We start from the raw sequence: 23,050 nt of genomic DNA on the forward strand, positions 1-23,050 counted from the left end.
ATAGATCTGAAATGATTGGATTGGAGTAGCCAATATGGCAATTATTCCACCTAGTCTTTCAGATGGCAAGGTCATGACGATAGTGTTTAAACCTATCCAATCACATTGTCTGTCCATTGTCTACCCATTGTTTTGGGTGAGTGATGATATGTTTCTGGTCAGTGATTTTTTTCCTTTCCTCTACTCCTCTCTTCCAGGCGACACCCAACGGTCCGGCTTGCTGCTGGTGGCTGCTGGCCGTGCTGCCCATCGACCCTCGCTACCAGCTGTCGGTGCTTTCCATGACCACGCTGCGCGAACGCCTGGTCAAGATCCAGCACATCCTCTCCTACCTGCAGAGCATCCCCAACGAGTAGAAGAGTAGAGTTCCACCTGACCACAACTACTTAGTACACCCTGGTTCCTGCACCATGTACCTCCATACCACATCTAACAACACAGACTCCTACGACTCCATACATCGGATTTCGCTATTTATTGCTGCTGAGGATACCTGCTTAAAGGCATCCGTGAGACATCTGGACAGTGAGACATCAATGAGACATCTCCCTGAGAAGACAGAGTCACACAACACTTCTAAGACACCAGCAAGATCCCAGTCACATAAGCAGCTAGCTTTAGCGACATGACAGCTAGCTTTAGCGACACGACAGCTAGCTTTAGCGGCACGACAGCTAGCTTTAGCGGCACGACAGCTAGCTTTAGCGGCACGACAGCTAGCTTTAGCGGCACGACAGCTAGCTTTAGCGGCACGACAGCTTGCTTTAGCGGCACGACAGCTTGCTTTAGCGGCACGACAGCTAGCTTTAGCAGCACGACAGCTATCACACACCAGCTAGCTACATCAGCAAGAATCCACAGACGGTTGAGAAATCAGCCGAATTCTAAGAACTGGTCTTATCTCTTGTAATAACGCTTTCTCTCTCCGTCTCTCTCTCCACCCTCCAGGGGCGATCTTGTCTCTGGTTTTTGGTAGGCTAAGATAGATGTCTCTCTCTTTCTCTCTCTCTGTGACGTTGGTGAAAACAAGAAAGGACTTTCTGTCTATACTCAACGCTGGCCTCAACAGTGGCACCAACCACCCTCAACACCTGCCACTGTCAGCTTGGTTACTAGAGAGAGAAAGAAAGAGAGAAATTGGTGAAGAGATGTCTCCGTTGTCTTGTCTACTCAAGACGACCCAAGCAGCCTCTCTGTCTCTATTTGGTCACTGTTGAAGGGTAGAAGGGAGGGTGCGGGTGGATGTGTGTTTGTTTCTATGGGTGGACGGTGCTTCTGTGCAAATCCCAAATGCTGAAATTGATTCTGACGGGGGGGGGGGGGTGAATTGTAAAAGGTTGGTGGTAACATATGGAGGGAGGGGGTACAATAATTGTTTGTGTACTACAAAGCCCAACAAGTGGGATGGTGCAGCCTTACAATTACACTGAAAACAAAAAAAGTGTGAATCTTACTCTTCCGATTAATTAATCCCCTCTGTCACTTCTCTCTGTCGACTAAACGCACAACTTCCTTCACCGCTGCCACCTGGCGGTGGTGGACCCTGGTGGAAAAGAGAGCTTCCCCCTTTTTTATTAATGTCTCCCAAGTTTTTACTTTTTCATAAATGTTTTGTTCTCTTCCAAGACTTCAGAAAGAAAAACCTTGTGGCAGCCATTTTGTCCAGTCTGTAGTATAGCTACAGATGTTGGACTGTGGTCTCGCAACGCTCCCAAGTTCTGTTCTCTTTAACAGTTTTTATCATAGTTGAAAACAAGGCACAACTCAAAAAAAATCCAGACTTCCAATATACATGAATTACTCTGTGGTTTTGTTTTTGTTGTCGTTTCTCAGTGGATACGAACCTCTTGAATCCCGATAGCTTAGGAAGCGTCATTGATTTTGCATTGGAGATGTTTCCCATTCCGAGTTATCGATTCTTGAGAGAAACATCAAAAGTCATCCATGTGACTCGAGTGTTGTATTTCCTATCTCTCTTCTAGGCCAAAAGTTTCAACTTCCTGTTTAAATTCAATGTTAACTGAAGTAATTTTTAAGGACAGATATATAAATATATATTTTGACAGTATGTTTGTACGTGCAAAATCACAAAAGGGGAACTTGCAATATTGTGACACAGTGAAAAGAACAAAGAAAAAACACTAAACAATGACCTGCATTCAGCACTGCAAGGGTTAAAGGTCACCCGGTTGTCAAGTAAAAAGCAGTCGCCTGCCTTTTGTCAGAAAAAGGACTAATATAGGTGAATATATCTGGGGTGGTCGATTTCAGACTAATTTTTGCCTTATACCATTTTACTGTTTTTGCTTTGAATGGCACAATGCGACGGCTTGGTTAGCGTTCCTTTTGCCGTACTAGTAATTCTGATATTTGTGTTAATTATTTGTCATTTCTTTAGCCGCCTCATGGCCCGAATCGTTAACAATGTGTATAATGTATGTCAATCGCGGCTTTGTTTCGTTTAAACCATTTTGTTTTTGGACAGATCATGCTTTTTCTTCGAATGTTTAAATTATACATTTTCAATAATAAATGAACTCATTTTTTCAACTCGTAGCCTCAAGTGGTATTATGTTAACGTATGGACTAAATGTAACCCATGAATGTAACCCATTGTCAATGTAACCATCCCGATCCCAGTGTTATACATTGGGTTTTACGTCATCAGGAAACGCTTGGTACATTCAGGACAATCTGTTCAATTGGTTGTTCAGAATGCTTCCACAAGGTGGCGACATAGCTCTTACATAGCAGTGGTGAGTATGCAACACTAGTCTTGTTTCATAACTCACCCTTCGCCCTCTGCTGCATTGCTTAAACCAGTTTATTTTAAATCATTTTTAAAAAGGCAACAATTTGACCTAAATTGTTATCTTACAATCTAAGTCTTTCCACTAGAAAATCATTCAGATCTAAATCTGATGAAAATGCAAAATCATTTCATACAGACATTATGCACAATGCTACAGGAAATTGACACAAGAATTGTGTCACTTTGGTGATCCAGACCTCATCCAGTGCGTCTTGCTAGTTAGTCTGATGGCTGAGGCAGGCTACCGCGACGACAGCATCATGACAAACTCTGCAGGGGGGGAGACAGACACAGCACCAGATCCATTGATTAGAACCAGGGGGCAACATAAGACAACCCCATGTTTACATCCTGCCCTCATTAAAATGCATTGGATGCCAATAGAACTCACGGTGTGATGATAATAACAATGTCATTTCCATTCTGTCCGCAGTTAATTAAAAAAGACAGGCGGGGGGGAGGGCACTATTTTAGTTTTGAGGGTGACCCTTGATTTTACAGTCCTATATGACAGTCATTTTTACAGTAGTGTTTGTGCTCTATGGACCTTGTGTTTAGTGGGTACTGGATAGTAATCCAAAGAATTCAGTAGGTGTAACGACCTAGTCATTTCTTAGTTAAAACTAGGTACATAGTGGGGCTGTAAAATAACCAGTTCATTTGTGTCCAATTCGAGTTTCCAAATCGATCCCCAAGCCCATACACCTACCTACCACTGGCCCCGGGCACTTGTATATCTGGAAGAAATGGACAGGTATGAAGCAATATGCTGTAATCTACACCCAACCTATCACAGGGCATATTTCTTAAACACACCTGACCCACCTCAGGTCCATAGGTGTGCATAGGGTTGATGTAGAGACTATAGGGGTTGAATTGGAATTCATCCCACAACCTGGTCTCAGAACATTTCGTATAATTCTGTTCGTAAATCCAACACACTGCATTTAGTATGATACGTTACGTTTGGTATGGTTACATCAGAAAGATTGTTACTTAAGTGGGGTGGATGGGTTGATGTATAATATGAATGTATAGCAACCCCAAATTTGCTAATTCAAATCTCATCACAGACAACTTCACCCTCCGATCCAACAGGTCCCAGACGTGCTCAGTGGGATTGAGATCCGGGCTCTTCGCTGGCCATGGCAGAACACTGACATTCCTGTCTTGCAGGAATTCATGCACAGAACGAGCAGTATGGCTGGTGGCATTGTCGCGGCAGGTAGCCTAGTGGTTAGAGCGTTGGGCCTGTAACCGAAACTAGATCAAATCCCCGAGCTGACAAGGTAAAAAATCTGTCGTTCTGCCTCTGAACAAGGCAGTTAACCCACTGTTCCCCGGTAAGCCGTCATTGTAAATAAGAATTTGTTCTTAACTGACTTGCCTAGTTCAATAAAGGTTTAATAAATAAAACATTTAAAAATACATTTTCATGCTGGAGGGTCATGTCATGAGGGAGGAGAATGTCTTCCCTGTAAGGCACAGCGTTGAGACTGCCTGCAATGACAATCTCAGTCCGATGATGCTGTGACACACCACCCCAGACCATGACGGACCCTCCACCTCCAAATTGATCCCGTTCCAGAATACATGCCTCGGTGTAACGCTCATTCCTTCGACGATAAACGCGAATCCGACCATCCCCTCTGCTGAGACAAAACCACGACTCGTCAGTGAAGAGCACTTTTTGCCAGTCCTGTCTGGTCCAGTGACGGTGGGTTTGTGCCCATAGGCGATGTTGTTGCCGGTGATGTCTGGTGAGGACCTGTCTGACAACAAGCCTACAAGCCCTCAGTCCAGCCTCTCTCAGCCTATTGCGGACAGTCTGAGCACTGATGGAGGGATTGTGCACTCCTGGTATAACTCGGGCAGTTGTTATTGCCATCCTGTACCTGTCCCGCAGGTGTGATGTTCGGATGTATCGATCCTGTGCAGGTGTTGTTACACGTGGTCTGCCACTGCGAGGACGATCAGCTGTCCGTCCTGTCTCCCTGTAGTTCTGTCTTAGGCGTCTCACAGTACGGACATTGCAATTTATTGCACTGGCCACATCTGCAGTTCTCATGCCTCCTTGCAGCATGCCTAAGGCACATTCACGCAGATGAGCAGGGACCCTGGGCATCTTTCTTTTGGTGTTTTTCAGAGTCAGTAGAAAGGCCTCTTTAGTGTCCTAAGTTTTCATAGCTGTGACCTTAATTGCCTACCATCTGTAAGCTATTAGTGTCTTAACTACCGTTCCACAGGTGCATGTTCATTAATTGTTTATGGTTCATTGAACAAGCATGGGAAACAGTGTTTAAACCCTTTACAATGAAGATCTGTGACGTTCTTTGGATTTTTACGAATTATCTTTGAAAGACAGGGTCCTGAAAAAGGGACGTTTCTTTTTTTGCTAAGTTTCTAATATAAATTGTATTTCGCAACATATACAAAATGGGTGACGGACACCATACGAACCATAATATGTCATACTAAATGGAGTGTTATGGTTTTACATGCATAATCATACAAAATGCTCTGAGGTTGCATCCCATCACCCCTTTTATAAATCTCCCTTCCTGTCTAGCTGCCCATTTCCTCCTTCCTGTTTCCCTGTCTGTTTAGTTTTCTGAACCAATTGGTTAACCAAGCATGACCGATCTCACCGTGTCACCTGCACCCTCAGCATGCCTCCCATCTGTCAATCTATCCACCTGTCAATCACAACATGGCTCCAGCCAGTAGTAGCCATCAAACAACCATAGGCAGGCCCCATCCATCCCTTCATTTCAGTCCCTCTGTCAATTCTGGTTACATTTTCCATTATGCTTCTTTAAGGCCTTGGCTGTTGAATGACTTAAGTAGTGCACTATGTATGGAATAGGGTGCCATTTGGATCTCAGACAATGTCTTGTCTTCTAAACTTCAACAATTGATTTATCGAGATGGCTGGAGGGCTCAGTAAGAGGGATAGGCTAGTTGTATCGCCCCATGTGCTAATTGTTGATAATGAGTGTGCCACCTGCTTATTGATCCCCTGCTAACGCAGGCACTCCCATCCACATGTTTCCAATGATTATTATTGATTGGGACTTCGATTGGCTTGGACAAACACAAGCATGCATTTTTTGGGGGGTGCTTACTGAGGGACATGAGACAGGTCTTGTTTTATAGTTATTGAGACGTGTGTGTGTGCGCTGGTTTGAAACCGTGTGAAGTATGGCGTCTTTGAGCAGTCCTAAGGTGTGTGTGCCATGTGTGACTGTGCATGTGTGGACCCGGGTCTCCCACGGGAGTAACCGTCTCAGACAAAAATAAAGTACTCCCTTGGTCTGAGGGCAGACTCTAGTTTTGAAGTTCGCAGGCAGGGCTACTTCATCAGGTGACCATGAGCAACCATGCCCGATTCATGTCCACTACAATCACACCTACTTCCCCACGAGAGACCGCCCCACGTTGGGTGCCAATGTAACATGCAGGATATGAACCCTGGTCTCCACAGGTGTAACCAACGTTTTAGACCAGGGATCATCTAGATTCAGCTGCTAGCTAATTTTTTCTTGAATGGATTGTCAGGGGGCTGGCACATAATTGCAAATCATTTGTAGACTGCAAATTGGCCGCAATAATTCCAAATAAATATAACATTTGACTAAAACATAATAATTTCAAACCTTGCTTACATTTGTATACGATCACATACAGTGGGGAGAACAAGTATTTGATACACTGCCGATTTTGCAGGTTTTCCTACTTACAAAGCATGTAGAGGTCTGTCATTTTTATCATAGGTACACTTCAACTGTGAGAGACGGAATCTTCTCTCTATTATGCGTGGAAATACTTCGGAACAGATTTCCAAAATTAAAATCACTTTTACAGTATTTTATGTCCAACCAAAAATAATAATACAAAAAACTAAAAACAATATATATTTTTTTGCTCAGAAAACAGGGTGCCAAATAAAATCACCCACGTGCCAAATTTGACCCGCGTGCCGCCAGTTGGGGAACCCTCTTTTAGACAATTAGAAATTCAATTTTGGTTTAACAGCGTCTGCTAAGTGACTTAAATGTAAATGTTGTAAGTTTGCTGGCGGGGCTACCTCATCATGTGACCATGAGGAGCCATGCCCGACTCATGTCCGCATTGTAATGTGCATTGTAATGATTACCTTAATGCACTACTGATGAGTACTGATGAGTACTGATGACTACTGATGAGATTGGATTGGGTTATCCACACACCTTACCTTCACTGTCCTAATCTCTGCTCTTTCCTCCTCTCCCCTCCTCTCTCCTAGGACCTACTTTCTTTCTGTCAACTCCCTCTCCTATCCTTTCCCTTCTCCTACCTTATCCTCTCTCCTCCCTCATCCTCTCCCCTCTCTTGACCCTTATCCCCTCTCCCATCCCCTCTGTCCCTCTTACCCCTTCCCTCTCTCCTCCAGCCTCAACGCCCCTCGTCCCTCATCCTCCCCCCCTTATCCACCTCCCCACCTCCCCTCACCATCGAAGTCTATTCCGCCGTCCTTGTTGAGGTCGATATCCTGGAGGATCTCCTCCAGCTCGCCCTTCTTCAGCTTCTCACCCAGCAGGGCCTTCATGCTGTCCTTCAGCTCCTCCAAGGTGATGCGCCCATCTCCGTCGCTGTCAAACTGGGGGGGGAGAGGAGGGGATACCCCATAATGAAAAAGTGAAAACATGTTTAAAGGATTTTTTTGCTAATTTATTTAAATTGGAATACAGAAATATCTTATTTACAGTGCCTTTCGGAAAGTATTCAAACCCCTCTACTTTTTTTTTTTTTTGTTAGGTTACAGCCTAATTCTAAAATTGATTAAATCGTTTTTTCCCTTATCAATCTACGAACAATAACCGATAATGACAAAGCAAAAAACAGGTTTTTAGAAATGTTTGCTCATTTATTAAAAATTAAAAAGGAAATATCACATTTACATAAGTATTCAGACCCTATAAGTATTCAGTCTTCAGGTGCCTTTTGGCAAACTCCAAGCGGGCTGTCATGTGCGTTTTACTGAGGAGTGGCTTTTGTCTGGCCACTCTACCATAAAGGCCTTATTATTGGAGTGCTGCAGAGATGGTTGTCCTGCAGGGAAGGCTCTCCCATCTCCACAGAAGAACTCTAGAGCTCTGTCAAAGTGACCATCGGGTTCTTGGTCACCTCCCTGACCAAGGCCCTTCTCCCCAGATTTCTCAGTTTGGCCTGGTGGCCAGCTCTAGGAAGAGTCTTGGTGGTTCCAAACTTCTTCCATTTAAGAATGATGGAGGCCACTGTGTTCTTGGGGACCTTCAATGCTGCAGAGATTTTTTGGTACCCTTCCCCAGATCTGTGCCTCGACACAATCCTGTTATGGAGCGCTACAGACAATTCCTTCTCCCTCATGGCTTGGTTTTTGCTCTGACATGCACAGTCAACTGTGGCACCTTATATAGACAGCTGTGTGCCTTACCAAATCATGTCCAATCAATTGAATTTACCACAGGTGGACTCCAATCGGGTTGTAGAAACATCTCAATGATGATCAATGCAAACAGGATGCACCTGAGCTCAATTTAGAGTCTCATAGCAAAAGGTCTGAATACTTATGTAAATAAGGTATTTCAGTTTTGTATTGGTTATAAATGTGCAAAACATTCAAAATTCTTGTGTTCGCTTTGTCATTATGGGGTATTGTGTGTAGATTGCTGAGTTTTTCTTTTTATTAAATTCATTTCAGAATAAGGCTGTAATGTAATGTAACAAAATGTGGGAAAAGTCAAGGGGTCTGAATACTTTCAGAAGGCCCTGTACATACAGCAAGTATTCACACCCCTGTGTCAATACTTTGTAGAGGCATCTTTGCCAGTGATTACAGCTGTGAGTCTTTCTGGGTAAGTCTCTAAGATATTTTTTTGTGTTGTATTGGATTTGCCCCAGGAATAACACTTTGTATTCAGAACAAAAAGTTATTTGCTTTGCCTTGTTGCAAAAAGGATGCATGTTTTGGAATATTTGTATTCTGTACAGGCTTCCTTCTTTTCACTCTGTCATTTAGGTTAGTATTGTGGAGTAAACTACAATGTTGTTGATCCATCCTCAGTTTCCTCCTATGACAGCCATTAAACTCTGTAACTTTTTTAATGTCACCATTAAAAACAACATAACCATGGTGAAATCCCTGAGCGGTTTCCTCCCTGAGTTAGGAAGGATGCCCTTGTCTTTGTAGTGGCTGGGAGTATTGATACACCATCCAAAGTGTAGTTACTAACTTACTCAAAGGAATATTCAATGTTCACTTTTTTATTTATGTCTACCCATCTACCAATAGGTGCGAGGCATTGGAAAACCTCCCTGGTCTTTGTGGTTGAATCTGTGTTTGAAATTCCCTCCTTGACTTGAGCCTCGACTCAGGGACGTCACAGATAACTTTATGTGTGGAGTACAGAGATGAGGTAATTATTCAAAAATCATGATAACCACTATTAATATCGCACAGAGAGTGAGTCCATGCAACTCATTATGTGACTTGTTAAGCAAATGTATACTCCTGAACTTATTTAGACTTGCCAGAACAAAGAGGTTGAATACTTATTGACTCAAGACATTTCAGCTTTTCATTTTTAATGAATTTGTAAAAAAAAGAAAAGAAAAGAAAAACATGATTATTTTGCATTATGGTGTATTGTGTGTAGTCCAGTGAGGTTGTGAATCACAGCTGGCCTGGTACATTGTTTGCTGCTTCCACCCATTCGGGATGCACTGTTCCAGTTCCAATGACTCAATATCTTGGGAGAAAGAAAACGGATGACTGTAACTAAGGCTGGGAATGTATCAAACTAGCCAGGGCTATGATCCGAAAGCAGACATAACCCGGCTAACAGAAAGGGGCACGTGTCAAACACAAGGCCCACGGGCCCAATTGGACACACAAGTCAACAGTTGTCTCGTCTCCTTTAAGAGGTTACAGCCTGGTGCCGCTCGCATAGGTGAATCCAACGTCGACTGCGCTGCTTACAGCGTGCGGTGGAGGCAAAGTGTACAGACACAGTTCTAGTTAGGCTACCGAAAGGTTGCAGTCAGGCTTGGGTTTTAAAGCTTGAGAGGGAATAACCAGAAAACATAACCTGCAACAAAGCACCATGCAAAGGAGAAGCATGTAGGCCTATTACAGCAACATTTGAACATTAGCCTAGGCTGGCTACAATACATGTTGAGTGTACCATACAGCAATGGTGCATTCAACATGTTTTAAGTGTAGATGTCACAACAACCTATACCTACGTTTTTGTTATTTGGAGTTATTAAATACTTTTTAATTAGGGTCGCAGCATACTATACACAGCTACAAGCATAGCAGCAAAAGCTGGACAAATATTATTTGAATCTTTTGTTGTAATATCTTCAAATTCTATATACAGCATCATATGTACATAAGTGGATATTTATAAAGGTTTTATTTACTGCAGTGTCTATTAATTGTCCAAACGCACGGCCGCTTTCCCACTCTATATTGCTATAGAACTTTCACGAATGCCTTACTCTACATCATTTGCAAACATTCTATGGATTCATGAAAACGTGAAAATGACCCTATCTAAGCGTTCGCTTTTCGGAAAATGTAAAAAAATAAAAATAATTCACGTTGCTAAAACGCCGTCAGTTCCACTTTAACTTTCACTCTGTTATCATTCATAATGATTAGAGAACGCACCACTTGCATCCTCTAATCAAGTTATTTGAAAGCACTGTACACTCCGTAGGGTCCTCTCACCTGTCTGATATCACCCTTTCTATTTGCATTTAACCTCTTTGAAAGCACATTCTTATGGATCTTGCACACTTCCTAGTGTCCTTCTCTCACCTGTCTGAAAGCACTGCGTACCTCCCTCATCCCCATCATGTGAGCCGTCTCAGCCAGCATCCTAGGGCCCATCAGCTCAGTACAGAAATCATCAAAGTCCACGTGACCGCCCCCTACAGAGCGGGAGACATCAGATTACACACACACACACACACCACTAACCCATCCGCAAACACACACACACACACACACACACACACACACACACACACACACACCACTAACCCCCCCGTGCACACACACACACATGCACGCACACCACTAATCCCTCCACACACACGCACACACACCACTAACCCCTCCACACACGCACACACACACACACGCACACACACACCACTAACCCCCCCGTGCACACACACACACATGCACGCACACCACTAATCCCTCCACACACACACACAACTAACCCCTCCGCACGCACGCACGCACGCACGCACGCGCACGCACACACACACACACACACACACACACACACACACCAATAACCCCTCCACGCACACACACACCACTAACTCCTCCGCACGCAAACACACACACCACTAACTCCTCCTCACGCAAACACACACACCACTAACTCATCCTCACGCAAACACACACACCACTAACTCCTCCACATGCAAACACACACACCACTAACTCCTCCTCACGCAAACACACACACCACTAACTCATCCTCACGCAAACACACACACCACTAACTCCTCCACACGCAAACACACACACCACTAACTCCTCCACACGCAAACACACACACCACTAACTCCTCCTCACGCAAACACACACACCACTAACTCCTCCACACGCAAACACACACACACCACTAACTCCTCCCCACGCAAACACACACACCACTAACTCCTCCTCACGCAAACACACACACCACTAACTCCTCCACACGCAAACACACACACACCACTAACTCCTCCCCACGCAAACACACACACCACTAACTCCTCCTCACGCAAACACACACACCACTAACTCCTCCACACGCAAACACACACACCACTAACTCCTCCTCACGCAAACACACACACCACTAACTCCTCCTCACGCAAACACACACACCACTAACTCCTCCACACGCAAACACACACACCACTAACTCCTCCTCACGCAAACACACACACCACTAACTCCTCCTCACGCAAACACACACACCACTAACTCCTCCTCACGCAAACACACACACCACTAACTCCTCCACACGCAAACACACACACCACTAACTCCTCCTCACGCAAACACACACACCACTAACTCCTCCTCACGCAAACACACACACCACTAACTCCTCCACACGCAAACACACACACCACTAACTCCTCCTCACGCAAACACACACACCACTAACTCCTCCTCACGCAAACACACACACCACTAACTCCTCCACACGCAAACACACACACCACTAACTCCTCCGCACGCAAACACACACACCACTAACTCCTCCGCACGCAAACACACACACCACTAACTCCTCCGCACGCAAACACACACACCACTAACTGCTCCGCACGCAAACCACTAACCTCTCCGCACACAAACACACACACGCTCACATTTCATCTTGATCTGCTGTATAATCTCTATGAGCTCCATCTCGGTGGGCATGTATCCCATGGTCCTCATACAGTCGGCCACGTCCTTGTAATGCAGGAAGCCGTCCCCATCGTAGTCAAACTCCTTAAAGGCCACCTGCAGCTCTGAGACACACACACACACACACACACACACACACACACACACACACACACACACACACACACACACACACACACACACACACACACACACACACACACACACACACACACCACCAACAACAACGTGCATAATGTTATAATATTTGCAGTCGTCAAAAATGGTTGTGCAGTGGTTTTTGGGCAGCTTAGCAGCTCCAACACTCGTATTGCTGAAATGTTTCAAGAAGCTAATAGCAAGTAATGTTTACAAGCTACCACTGTGTCCTGAATGACTCACAAGGGTAAGTGGAGCTTATGAGAGGCTCAAGCCTTTTGGGTAATAAACTGTGTGCCTGTGGAATATTTTGTTTTCTAAAACGTCCTATAATATTGCTTGCGTTAGCACTATTCATGTCAATAACAAATGTTTAAAGGTATACTCAGCAATATGACATCAGTTGGCCGATTTCCTGCTTACAGACATCAACAACAACTGCATTCACATCCGCAAAGAATACCTCAAATTGGTGCGCCCAAATTGGCACCCTCCCTTGAGGCCTGGCCACGTTGGGGAAAGCCAATAGTCATTCTTGGAGGATTATAATTTAGTTGATGTTGATTTATGTATGCAGGTAGTCGCACCGCTGCGTATGAAGACATCATATTGCTGGCACTACCCTTAAGTGAACTGGTAAAATGGACTCTCGCATACTGCGTGGGCTACACTTGCATAGTACATTTCTATCATCAATAACAAAGACTTACCATCCAACTCCTCAGGCATCAGCTCCCTATCCTGCAGTAAACAGATAGAGAATGGAGATTAAGAGAGAGCGTGAGTGTGTTCTGTAAATCTCTGCTCCATTAAAGCAGAGTAGTCCCTTGAGAAATACACCCCACTTTAATCTATTTTTTTTTTTAATAGCGTATTAAGGTAACATGCATATCATATCAACCACCAGCGCGCCTGACAGAGAGCCTAATGGGATTACTCCACGACATGCCTTTCTAATGTGAGCAATGATATACACACACAGTATGTGCAAGAATACGCTCACGCTCACGCTCACGCACACACACACACACACACACACACACACACACACACACACACACACACACACACACACACACACACACACACACACACACACACACACACACACACACACACACACACACACACACACACACAGTGCAGCTACCGTACTCTCAATAACCCATTCTCCCTCTCTCTCGTTCCTCCTCTCTCTCTCTCTCTCTCTCTCTCTCTCTCGTCCCCCCCCCTCTCTCTTTCTCTATCGTTCCAGCCCTCCCTCTCTCTCTCTCGTTCCCCCCTTCTCTCTCGTTTTCCCCCCCTCTCTCTCTCGTTCTCCCCCTCTCTCTCTCTTGTTCGCCCCCTCTCTCTCTCGCTCGTTCCCCCCCCCTCTCTCTCTCTCTCTCTCGTTCCCCCCCTCTCTCTCTCTCGTCTCCCCCCCCTCTCTCTCTCTCGTTCCCCCCCCTCTCTCTCTCGTTCCCCCCCTCTCTCTCTCGTTCCCCCCCTCTCTCTCGTTCCCCCCTATCTCTCTCTCTCATTCCCCCCCTCTCTCTCGTTCCTCCCCTCTCTCTCTCTCGTTCCCCCCTCTCTCTCTCTCGTCTCTCCCTCTCTCTCTCTCTCTCTCTCTCTCTCTCATCCCCCCCTCTCTCTCTCGTTCCCCCCCTCTCTCTCTCTCGCCCCCTCCCTCTCTCTCGTTCCCCCCCTCTATCTCTCGTTCCCCCCCTCTCTCGTTCCCCACCTCTCTCTCTCTCTCGTTCCCCAACTCTCTCTCTCTCTCGTTCCCCACCTCTCTCTCTCTCGTTCCCCACCTCTCTCTCTCTCTCGTTCCCCCCCTCTCTCTCTCTCTCGTCCCCCCCCTCTCTCTCGTTCCCCCCCCTCTCTCTCTCTCTCGTTTCCCCCTCTCTCGTTCCCCTCTCTCTCTCTCGTTCCCCTCTCTCTCTCTCGTTCCCCTCTCTCTCTCTCTCTCTCTCTTTCTCTCTCTCTCTCTCTCTTTCTCTCTCTCTCTCTCTCTCTCTCTCATATATATATATATATTGCATATGCACCTACACAGACTAATTATTAACACATCATATCACTCTCATCTCAGGTCGTTAATATACACATACATAAATTAATACCACCCTTTACTCGAGATTAGAGACAAGAAGTCAACTCTGACGCCACACCAGTGTTTCCCCTATATTCATTTAGCAGCGGTGCACCGGCACTGCTAAATCGTGGCCGTCACTGAAAACATACAGCGGGGTTCGAAATTATTATTAATAATGACTGTATAATGTATATACAGCCATAATGCTATATATAGCTATAAAGCTATAATGTATATATTATATGAATTTAAAAAATATATAAATAATATAATTTTATACTAGTACAATTGTTCAGAGAAAGATTTTGTTTCAAAAAGGTCAATTATTGACACCCCTAAAGATTATTCTTATAAATAAAGTAGTCAAAAGTTGAATATTTGGTCCCATATTTCTAGCACTCAATGACTCCATCGAGCTGGTGACTCTACAAACATGGATGCTTGTTGGTTACAAGATCATACCCTCAAGACATGCTAACCTCTCCCCATTACCAATAACAGGGGAGGTTACATGTCTTGGGGGTTTGATCTTTGACCCTCTGTAATTTTCTCAGTCATCATAATTCACGATTCTTTCAGGTTTATCCGTAATCATGGTAGCGTCCACATTCATATAGAAGTGTTTAGATACATATTATATTCTTATTTACAATAAAAGTGACTCCGAAATGACAATACATTATTTACCATTCATTTCTATTGGCTACAGGATTATCTGAAACACAACCTAAACGAACTGCAAATGCATCCAACAAGTTTATAGAGTCACAACCTTTATGTAGTCATTGCGTGCTAGGAATACGGGACCAAATACTCAACTTTTGACTACTTTATTTCTAAGAATTCTAAGAATTTTTACCCTTACCTTTTTAAGAAGAAGATGTACTATTTTGAGTAATATACTGTAGCTCAGTATTTGAAGTGTTTATTTTATACAGTCATATTGCTTATCTTTATCACGGGTATCAATAATTTCAGACTCCAGTGCTAAGTGAAAGTGTACTCACCTCTAGCACAGTCTTCACATGTTGCTGCCTTAAATTACATCTAAAAAGGGACTATGTTGGATTTTTTCCCCCAACAGATCTAAACAACCTACTCCACATTTTCAAAGTGAAAGATGTTTATTGATCATTTTCCAAATGAAGTAAAAATGAAGAAAAATGTGTTGGCAACATATGTCGACACACCCCAGAGTTAATACTTGGTGGAAGAACCTTTGGCTGCCATTATAGCTGTGAATCATTTTGAATAAGATTTTACTTTCTACAACTCTTCGGGAAACATACTGTACTGGTTTTGTCCAAATTACACAAGCTCAGTAAATTTGGTTGGGAATCATTGATAGACAGCAATATTTCACCTTTGACTGATTTTGAAGCAATTTTAAGTCAGATGATCATCCAGGTGCTTCTTCGTAAACTTGATTCAACTTTTTGGATGAGATTGGTCTCTTTACGTCTGGCGAAATTTTTTTTATCTGGAGTGATGATTCACGCTTTACCAACTAGCAGTCTGATGGACGAATCTGGGTTTGGCGGATGCCAGGAGACTGCTTCCTGCCTGAATGCATAGTGCCAACTGTAAAGTTTGGTGGAGGAGGGATAATGGTCTGGGGCTGTTTTTTATGGTTCGGGCTAGTTCCCTTGGTTCCAGTGAAGGGAAATCTTAATGCTACAGCATACAATGACAGTCTAGGCGATTCTGTACTTCCAACTTTGTGGCAACAGTTTGGGGAAGGCCCTTTCCTGTTTCAGCATGACAATAACACATGCACAAAGCAAGGTCCATACTGAAATGGTTTGTCGAGATCAATGTGGAAGGACTTGACTGGCCTTCACAGAGCCCTGACTTCAACCCCATTGAACACCTTTGGTCAGGTCAGTGTTGACCTCTAAAATGCTCTTGTGGCTGAATGGAAGCAAGTCCCCGCAGCAATGTTCCAACATCTAGTGGAAAGCCTTCCCAGAAGAGTGGAGGCTGTTGAGCAGCAAAGGAGGGACCAACTCCATATTAATGCCCAGCTATTTTCAGGTCTCTCCAGAGATGTTCGATCGGGTTTATGGGCCTCTGGCTGGGCCATTCAAGGACATTCAGAGACTTGTCCCTAAGCTACTCTTGCGCTTTCTTGGCTGTGCACTTAGGGTTGTTGTACTGTTGGAAGGTGAACCTTCGCCCCAGTCTGAGGTCCTGAGCGCTCTGGAGCAAGTTTTCATCAAGGATCTCTCTCTACTTTGCTACGTTCATCTTTCCCTCGATCCTGACTAGTCTCCTAGTGCCTGCCGCTGAAAAACATCCCCACAGCATGATGCTGCCACCACCATGTTTCACTATAGGGATGGTGCCAGGTTTCCTCCAGATGTGACGCTTGGCACTCAGGCCAAAGAGTTCAATCTTGGTTTCATCAGACCAGATAATCTTGTTTCTCATGGTCTGAGAGTCCTTTAGGAGCCTTTTAGCAAACTCCAAGCGGGCTGTCATGTGCTCTTTACCGAGGAGTGGCTTCCGTCTGGTCACTCTACCATAAAGGCGTGATTGGCGGAGTGCTGCAGCGATGGTTGACCTTCTGGAGGTTCTCCCATTTCCACAGAGGAACTCTGGAGCTCTGTCAGAGTGACCATAGGGTTCTTGGTCACCTCCCTGACCAAGGCCCTTCTCCCTGATTGCTCAGTTTTGCCAGGCGGCCAGCTCTAGGAAGAGTCTTGGTGGTTCCAAACTTCTTCCATTTAAGAATGATGGAGGCCACTGTGTTTTGGTAACTTTCCACAGCTCTTTGCCTCGACACAATCCTGTCTTGGAGCTCTACGGACAATTCCTTCGCCCTCATGGCTTGGTTTTTGCTCTGACATACACTGTCAACTGTGGGACCTTATATAGACAGGTGTGTGCCTTTCCAAATCATGTCTAATCAATTGCATTTCCCACAGGTGGACTCCAATCAAGTTGTAGAAACATCTCAAGGATGATAAATGTAAACAGGATGCACCTGAGCTCAATTTCGAGTCTCATAGCAAAAGGTCTGAATACTTATGTAAATAAGGTATTTCTGTTTTTTATTTGTAATACATTTGAAAATATGTCTAAAAACCTGTTTTCACTTCATCATTATGGGGTATTGTGCGTATATTGATGAGTAAACAATTGATTTAATACATTTTAGAATAAGGCTGTAACATAACTAAATGTTGAAAAAGGTAAGGGGTCTGAATACTTTCTGAATGCACTGTATATATATATATATATATATACAGTATATCACAAAAGTGAGTACACCCCTCACATTTTTGTAAATATTTGAGTATATCTTTTCATGTGACAACACTGAAGAAATGACACTTTGCTACAATGTAAAGTAGTTGAGTGTACAGCTTGTATAACAGTGTAAATTTGCTGTCCCCTCAAAATAACTCAACACACAGCCATTAATGTCTAAACCGCTGGCAACAAAAGTGAGTACACCCCTAAGTGAAAATGTCTAAATTGGGCCCAAAGTGTCAATATTTTGTGTGGCCACCATCATTTTCCAGCACTGCCTTAACCCTCTTGGGCATGGAGTTCACCAGAGCTTCACAGGTTGCCACTGGAGTCCTCTTCCACTCCTCCATGACGACATCACAGAGCTGGTGGATGTTAGAGACCTTGCACTCCTCCACCTTCCATTTGAGGATGCCCCACAGATGCTCAATAGGGTTTAGGTCTGGAGACATGCTTGGCCAGTCCATCACCTTTACCCTCAGCTTCTTTAGCAAGGCAGTGGTCGACTTGGAGGTCGTTATCACGTTGGAATACTGCCCTGCGGCCCAGTCTCCGTAGGGAGGGGATCATGCTCTGCTTCAGTTTGTCACAGTACATGTTGGCATTCATGGTTCCCTCAATGAACTGTAGCTCCCCAGTGCCGGCAGCACTCATGCAGCCCCAGACCATGACACTCCCACCACCATGCTTGACTGTAGGCAAGACACACTTGTCTTTGAACTCCTCACCTGGTTGCCGCCACACACGCTTGACACCACCTGAACCAAATACGTTTATCTTGGTCTCATCAGACCACAGGACATGGTTCCAGTAATCCATGTCCTTAGTCTGCTTGTCTTCAGCAAACTGTTTGCGGGCTTTCTTGTGCATCATCTTTAGAAGAGGCTTCCTTCTGGGACAACAGCCATGCAGACCAATTTGATGCAGTGTACGGCGTATGGTCTGCGCACTGACAGGCTGACCCCCCACCTCTTCAACCTCTGTAGCAATGCTGACAGCACTCATACGTCTATTTCCCAAAGACAACCTCTGGATATGACACTGAGCACGTGCACTCAACTTCTTTGGTCGACCATGGCGAGGCCTGTTCTGAGTGGAACCTGTCCAGTTAAACCGCTGTATGGTCTTGGCCACCGTGCTGCAGCTCAGTTTCAGGGTCTTGGCAATCTTCTTATAGCCCAGGCCATCTTGATGTAGAGCAACAATTCTTTTTTTCAGATCCTCAGACAGTTCTTTGCCATGAGGTGCCATGTTAAACTTCCAGTGACCAGTCAGTATGAGGGAGTGTGAGAGCGATGACACCAAATTTAACACACCTGCTCCCCATTCACACCTGAGACCTTGTAACACTAACGAGTCACATGACACCGGGGAGGGAAAATGGCTAATTGGGCCCAATTTGGACATTTTCACTTAGGGGTGTACTCACTTTTTTTGCCAGCGGTTTAGACATTAATGGCTGTGTGTTGAGTTATTTTGAGGGGACAGCAAATGTACACTGTTATACAAGCTGTACACTCACTACTTTACATTGTAGCAAAGTGTCATTTCTTCAGTGTTGTCACATGAAAAGATATACTCAAATATTTACAAAAATGTGAGGGGTGTACTCACTTTTGTGATATACTGTATATATATATATATATATATATGTATGCGCCCTTAGTCATGACATATATATTATGACTGTGGCTGGTGGTAAGGCCAGGCAAAGCTCAGAGCACTGGGACAATTCACAGTACTCAGAAGACTAGGGGCAGAGACATGCTAAAGTCAATGAGTCTTACTGGACTCACATGGGCCTGTAGGCTAGATAGAAAACAACGGCGTGCTAGATCCATCTGCGGATCCCACTGGAATGCAGATGGAATGATTGAGTCGAAAATTATATTTTGTGCTTCATGTCTTTCTATTTTGTTGCAGTGACACAGGCCAGAAATGGCAACATGCAAGTAAGTGAAGCTGAACTCCCTCAGCATATATAGGCTATTGTGGATCCAGTATAGAAAACGTTAAGATACTTATTACGTTGAATCTTTCTTCCACAAAGACAGGCCCCACAGGCTAGTAGAAACAGAAAGGCATATAGCATACAAACAACACAGAATTTTGGTAGCACAAAGGCTAACTTGCATTGGCGCAGAATACAGATCAATTAATTTGTGGATGTCCATCACCCACTTCGTATGATATGGTATGAATTACAATTCGTATTATATGTTACGAAATTGCAAAGCATACATTATGTTACAAATTTGCCAAAATTCTAGCTAGGTGGCTAACGTTAGCTAGCTGGCTAATGTTAGGTAGGCTAGGGGTTAGAGTTGTGGGTTAGGGTTAGGGTTAAGTTTAGGAGTTAGGTTAAATGGTTAGGGGAAGGGTAGCAAAAAAGTAGTAAGTCATTGAAAAGTTGCTAATTAGCTCAAATACTAAAGTTGTCCCATAATGAGATTCGAACTCGCAACCTTTGGGTTGCTAGACGTTCATGTTATATGCCCACACATCCACCCCAGTTTCGTTTTTGCCTTAAGCAACCATCTGTCTTATGTAACCACACCAAACGTAACATATACTAATATGAGTATCCCAGATTTACGTTTACTATGTTATGTCTAGTTTATGAGACCAGGCTGTACAGATAGCCTACAGGTAGTTCAATAGATACATACGAGCCACATTTACGTATGCTGTCATACACATCAATGAGGTACATGAATGGCACATTTCAACAAGGATAATTGTACAAACAGCTAGCAACTCTGCCGCCCTATAAGAATTCTTGCTACATTAAGTTTTTAGGCAGAAACATGGGCGCAATGGACATTACAGTAAGGATGTTGCTATAAAGTGGGATACAAGCGTTACAGAACACAGGATGCTAAGGAAACATGCTACAGTACACATGTGGATCACATTTCGACAGACATATCAGGGTCAAGCTTAATGTTTGCAGGTCATGCCAAAGGTCAGCAGCAGACACAAACACAACGCATTCGCAGGTCTCCCTTGGAAAAGAGGTCCTCTGACCTCAATGGGACTTCCTGGTTAAGGTCAAATCAATAAAAACTCAGGCCAAAAGGATGTTGTTCATCTAGGCTACTGTTAAAGGTCACTCTACAAATGTAAAGCACCTGCAATTTATAAACTCCCCAAAATTGTGCTTTGATGACATACTTACTAGGTAGAAGCCTAGTCTTTGAATATCCCATGTTACTATGCATAATTTCTTGTAAACATTGAATGCCATCTTTGTTTTTATTTCTAAAGATTAGAACAGCAACAACGAGCCAATGTAAAAGAAATAATACCCTATCAAAATGGTCAGGCATCGTAAAAGCAATATAATATCCAACGGTGTACAGACACGCTATGTGCTCCTGTGCTCACTGTAGAGGAGATTCTGGCGTACACAAGGACATATTTAGACGGCAAGGTCAGCACACATTCATTTGATTTATTCATCAAGAGAAGATTAGACAGTATGCCAAAAGTCAAGTTTCCAATCATCAGTCAATACACAGACCCATTAACAATTCATTCCAATCTACTTGCTTTCACATGGGTGGCTGAGCAAAATGTTTAAATAACCATTAGACATATGAACACACAAGGAGCATGCATTGACAGTCAGTGTACACACATGAAGAACGGGTACACAGATCTGCATGTACACACACACACACACACACACACACACACACACACACACACACACACACACACACACACACACACACACACACACACACACACACACACACACACACACACACACACACACACACACACACACACACACACACACACACACACACACACACACACACACATCTGCGCACACACGCATCTGCACACAATACAATACACAAACAAATGTACGCTAAAACTCACGTTAAGAAATTGGCGGCAAAAATGCCATACATTCTGCCTTACACATATCTATATCTCTGTCTTACTGTCTAACATATTCATCTGGACTGTGTCTGTTTGTCTGTCTCTCTGTTCTCATTATGGCTAATGAAGGATGACAGTGAGCCTTGCTAACGGCGTTATTAATACTTGCGCCGAGGCAGGGATTAGAATGCTACGGGGTGGGGTAACCTCCTCTCACTGTGTGTGTCCAAGCACAGAAAAAAACCTAATACTCTATGGCAATGTCACTGCAAGGGCAGGGTGGGCCAAGGGAGGTACTTGGGCAGAGATACGGCTGCTAATTGGGACAATTGGGTTGTGGTAGCCTGGATGTCAATCTGTTTGTGCTTTATCCAACTGCTTAGTGCTCCTCGCGCTTTTGATTGTCATGTTTGGTTTTCTGTGACCGATTTTACCCACTATGTTCCTTGAGTTTCACGTTTTATTAGTTGTATGTGGAGGATACACAGGGTATACACCGTTCAACGAAATGCCTACTTGCAGGTTCCTTCTCGACAATGCAACAATAATACGAAATAATTCAAGATAAGAATTAAAAAACGTGCAGTAAATGGCTCAGTAGAATAGAATAACAATTTTATCATGAGTATAATACAGGAAGGCGCAATTTATAATATTTACACGTGTATTGGGGAAGGGGTGATTGGGGGGCAATTGTTTCAATTGTGCATGATTTAGCAATCGAAATAAGTCTGGTAGCATCCGTTTGATGTGTGTGTAGCACACATACCATCTTCCCCATGGGAGTGAACAGCTCATGGCTGTGGGCCTTCCTCATGGGCCGTTTCGAGTAAGTAACCTGGATGGTTGGGAGCACGGTCCCAGTGATGCACTGGGCCGTCTTCACCACATGCCGGAGGGCCTTACGGTCGTGGACGGAGCAATTCTCATACCAGGCCGTGATGGAACCGGTCAGGACGCTCTCAATGGTGCAGTAGTAATATTTATAGGTCCCGAATTCCTTCAGCCGCATTAGGAAATAGAGACTCCATTGCGCCCTCTTGCCGAGTGGTAGTGTTGTTGGTCCATGTCAAGTCCTTGGTGATGTTGACACCGAGGAACTTAAAACAACAGTCCCTTTGATGTGGATCTGTTTCCTGGAGTCAACAATCAACTCCTTTGTTTTGCTGACGTTGAGGGAGAGGTTGTTGTCCTGGCACCACACTGCCAGTTCATTTACCTCCTCCCTACAGGCTGACTCGTCGTCGTTGGTTATCAGGCCTACAACCGTGGTGTCCTCAGCAAACTTGATGATGGAGTTGGTGTCGTGCAAAGCCACGCAGTCGTGGGTGAACAGGAAGTACCGCAGAGGACTGAGGACACACCCCTGGGGGACCCCTATGTTAAGAGTCAGTATTGAGTAGAGGTTGTTGCCAATCCTCTGATA

General features: G+C 44.3%; 2 protein-coding genes across 3 annotated transcripts in view; one reads left to right on the top strand and one right to left on the bottom strand.

Annotated features, from left to right (window-relative positions):
* The window catches only part of LOC139578950 (LON peptidase N-terminal domain and RING finger protein 1-like), a 23,101-nt gene extending 20,551 nt beyond the window's left edge, over nt 1-2,550 (top strand). For both annotated transcript variants that reach the window (XM_071407104.1, XM_071407105.1), the window contains exon 11: nt 198-2,550. In XM_071407104.1, coding sequence (XP_071263205.1) covers nt 198-356 — 159 coding nt within the window. In that variant the 3' untranslated portion in view covers nt 357-2,550. The remainder of the gene's footprint in view (nt 1-197) is intronic.
* The window catches only part of LOC139578951 (calcium-binding protein 2-like), a 26,970-nt gene continuing 5,857 nt past the window's right edge, over nt 1,938-23,050 (bottom strand). Inside the window, exons 4-8 of the mRNA XM_071407107.1 lie at nt 13,112-13,142; nt 12,224-12,367; nt 10,659-10,771; nt 7,304-7,451; nt 1,938-3,082 (exon numbers count right to left, since the gene is read on the bottom strand). Of these exons, the coding sequence (XP_071263208.1) occupies nt 3,054-3,082; nt 7,304-7,451; nt 10,659-10,771; nt 12,224-12,367; nt 13,112-13,142 (465 nt within the window). The 3' untranslated portion in view covers nt 1,938-3,053. The remainder of the gene's footprint in view (nt 3,083-7,303; nt 7,452-10,658; nt 10,772-12,223; nt 12,368-13,111; nt 13,143-23,050) is intronic.

This window comes from Salvelinus alpinus, chromosome 6, assembly GCF_045679555.1.
Source record: "Salvelinus alpinus chromosome 6, SLU_Salpinus.1, whole genome shotgun sequence".
Lineage (NCBI taxonomy): Eukaryota > Metazoa > Chordata > Actinopteri > Salmoniformes > Salmonidae > Salvelinus > Salvelinus alpinus.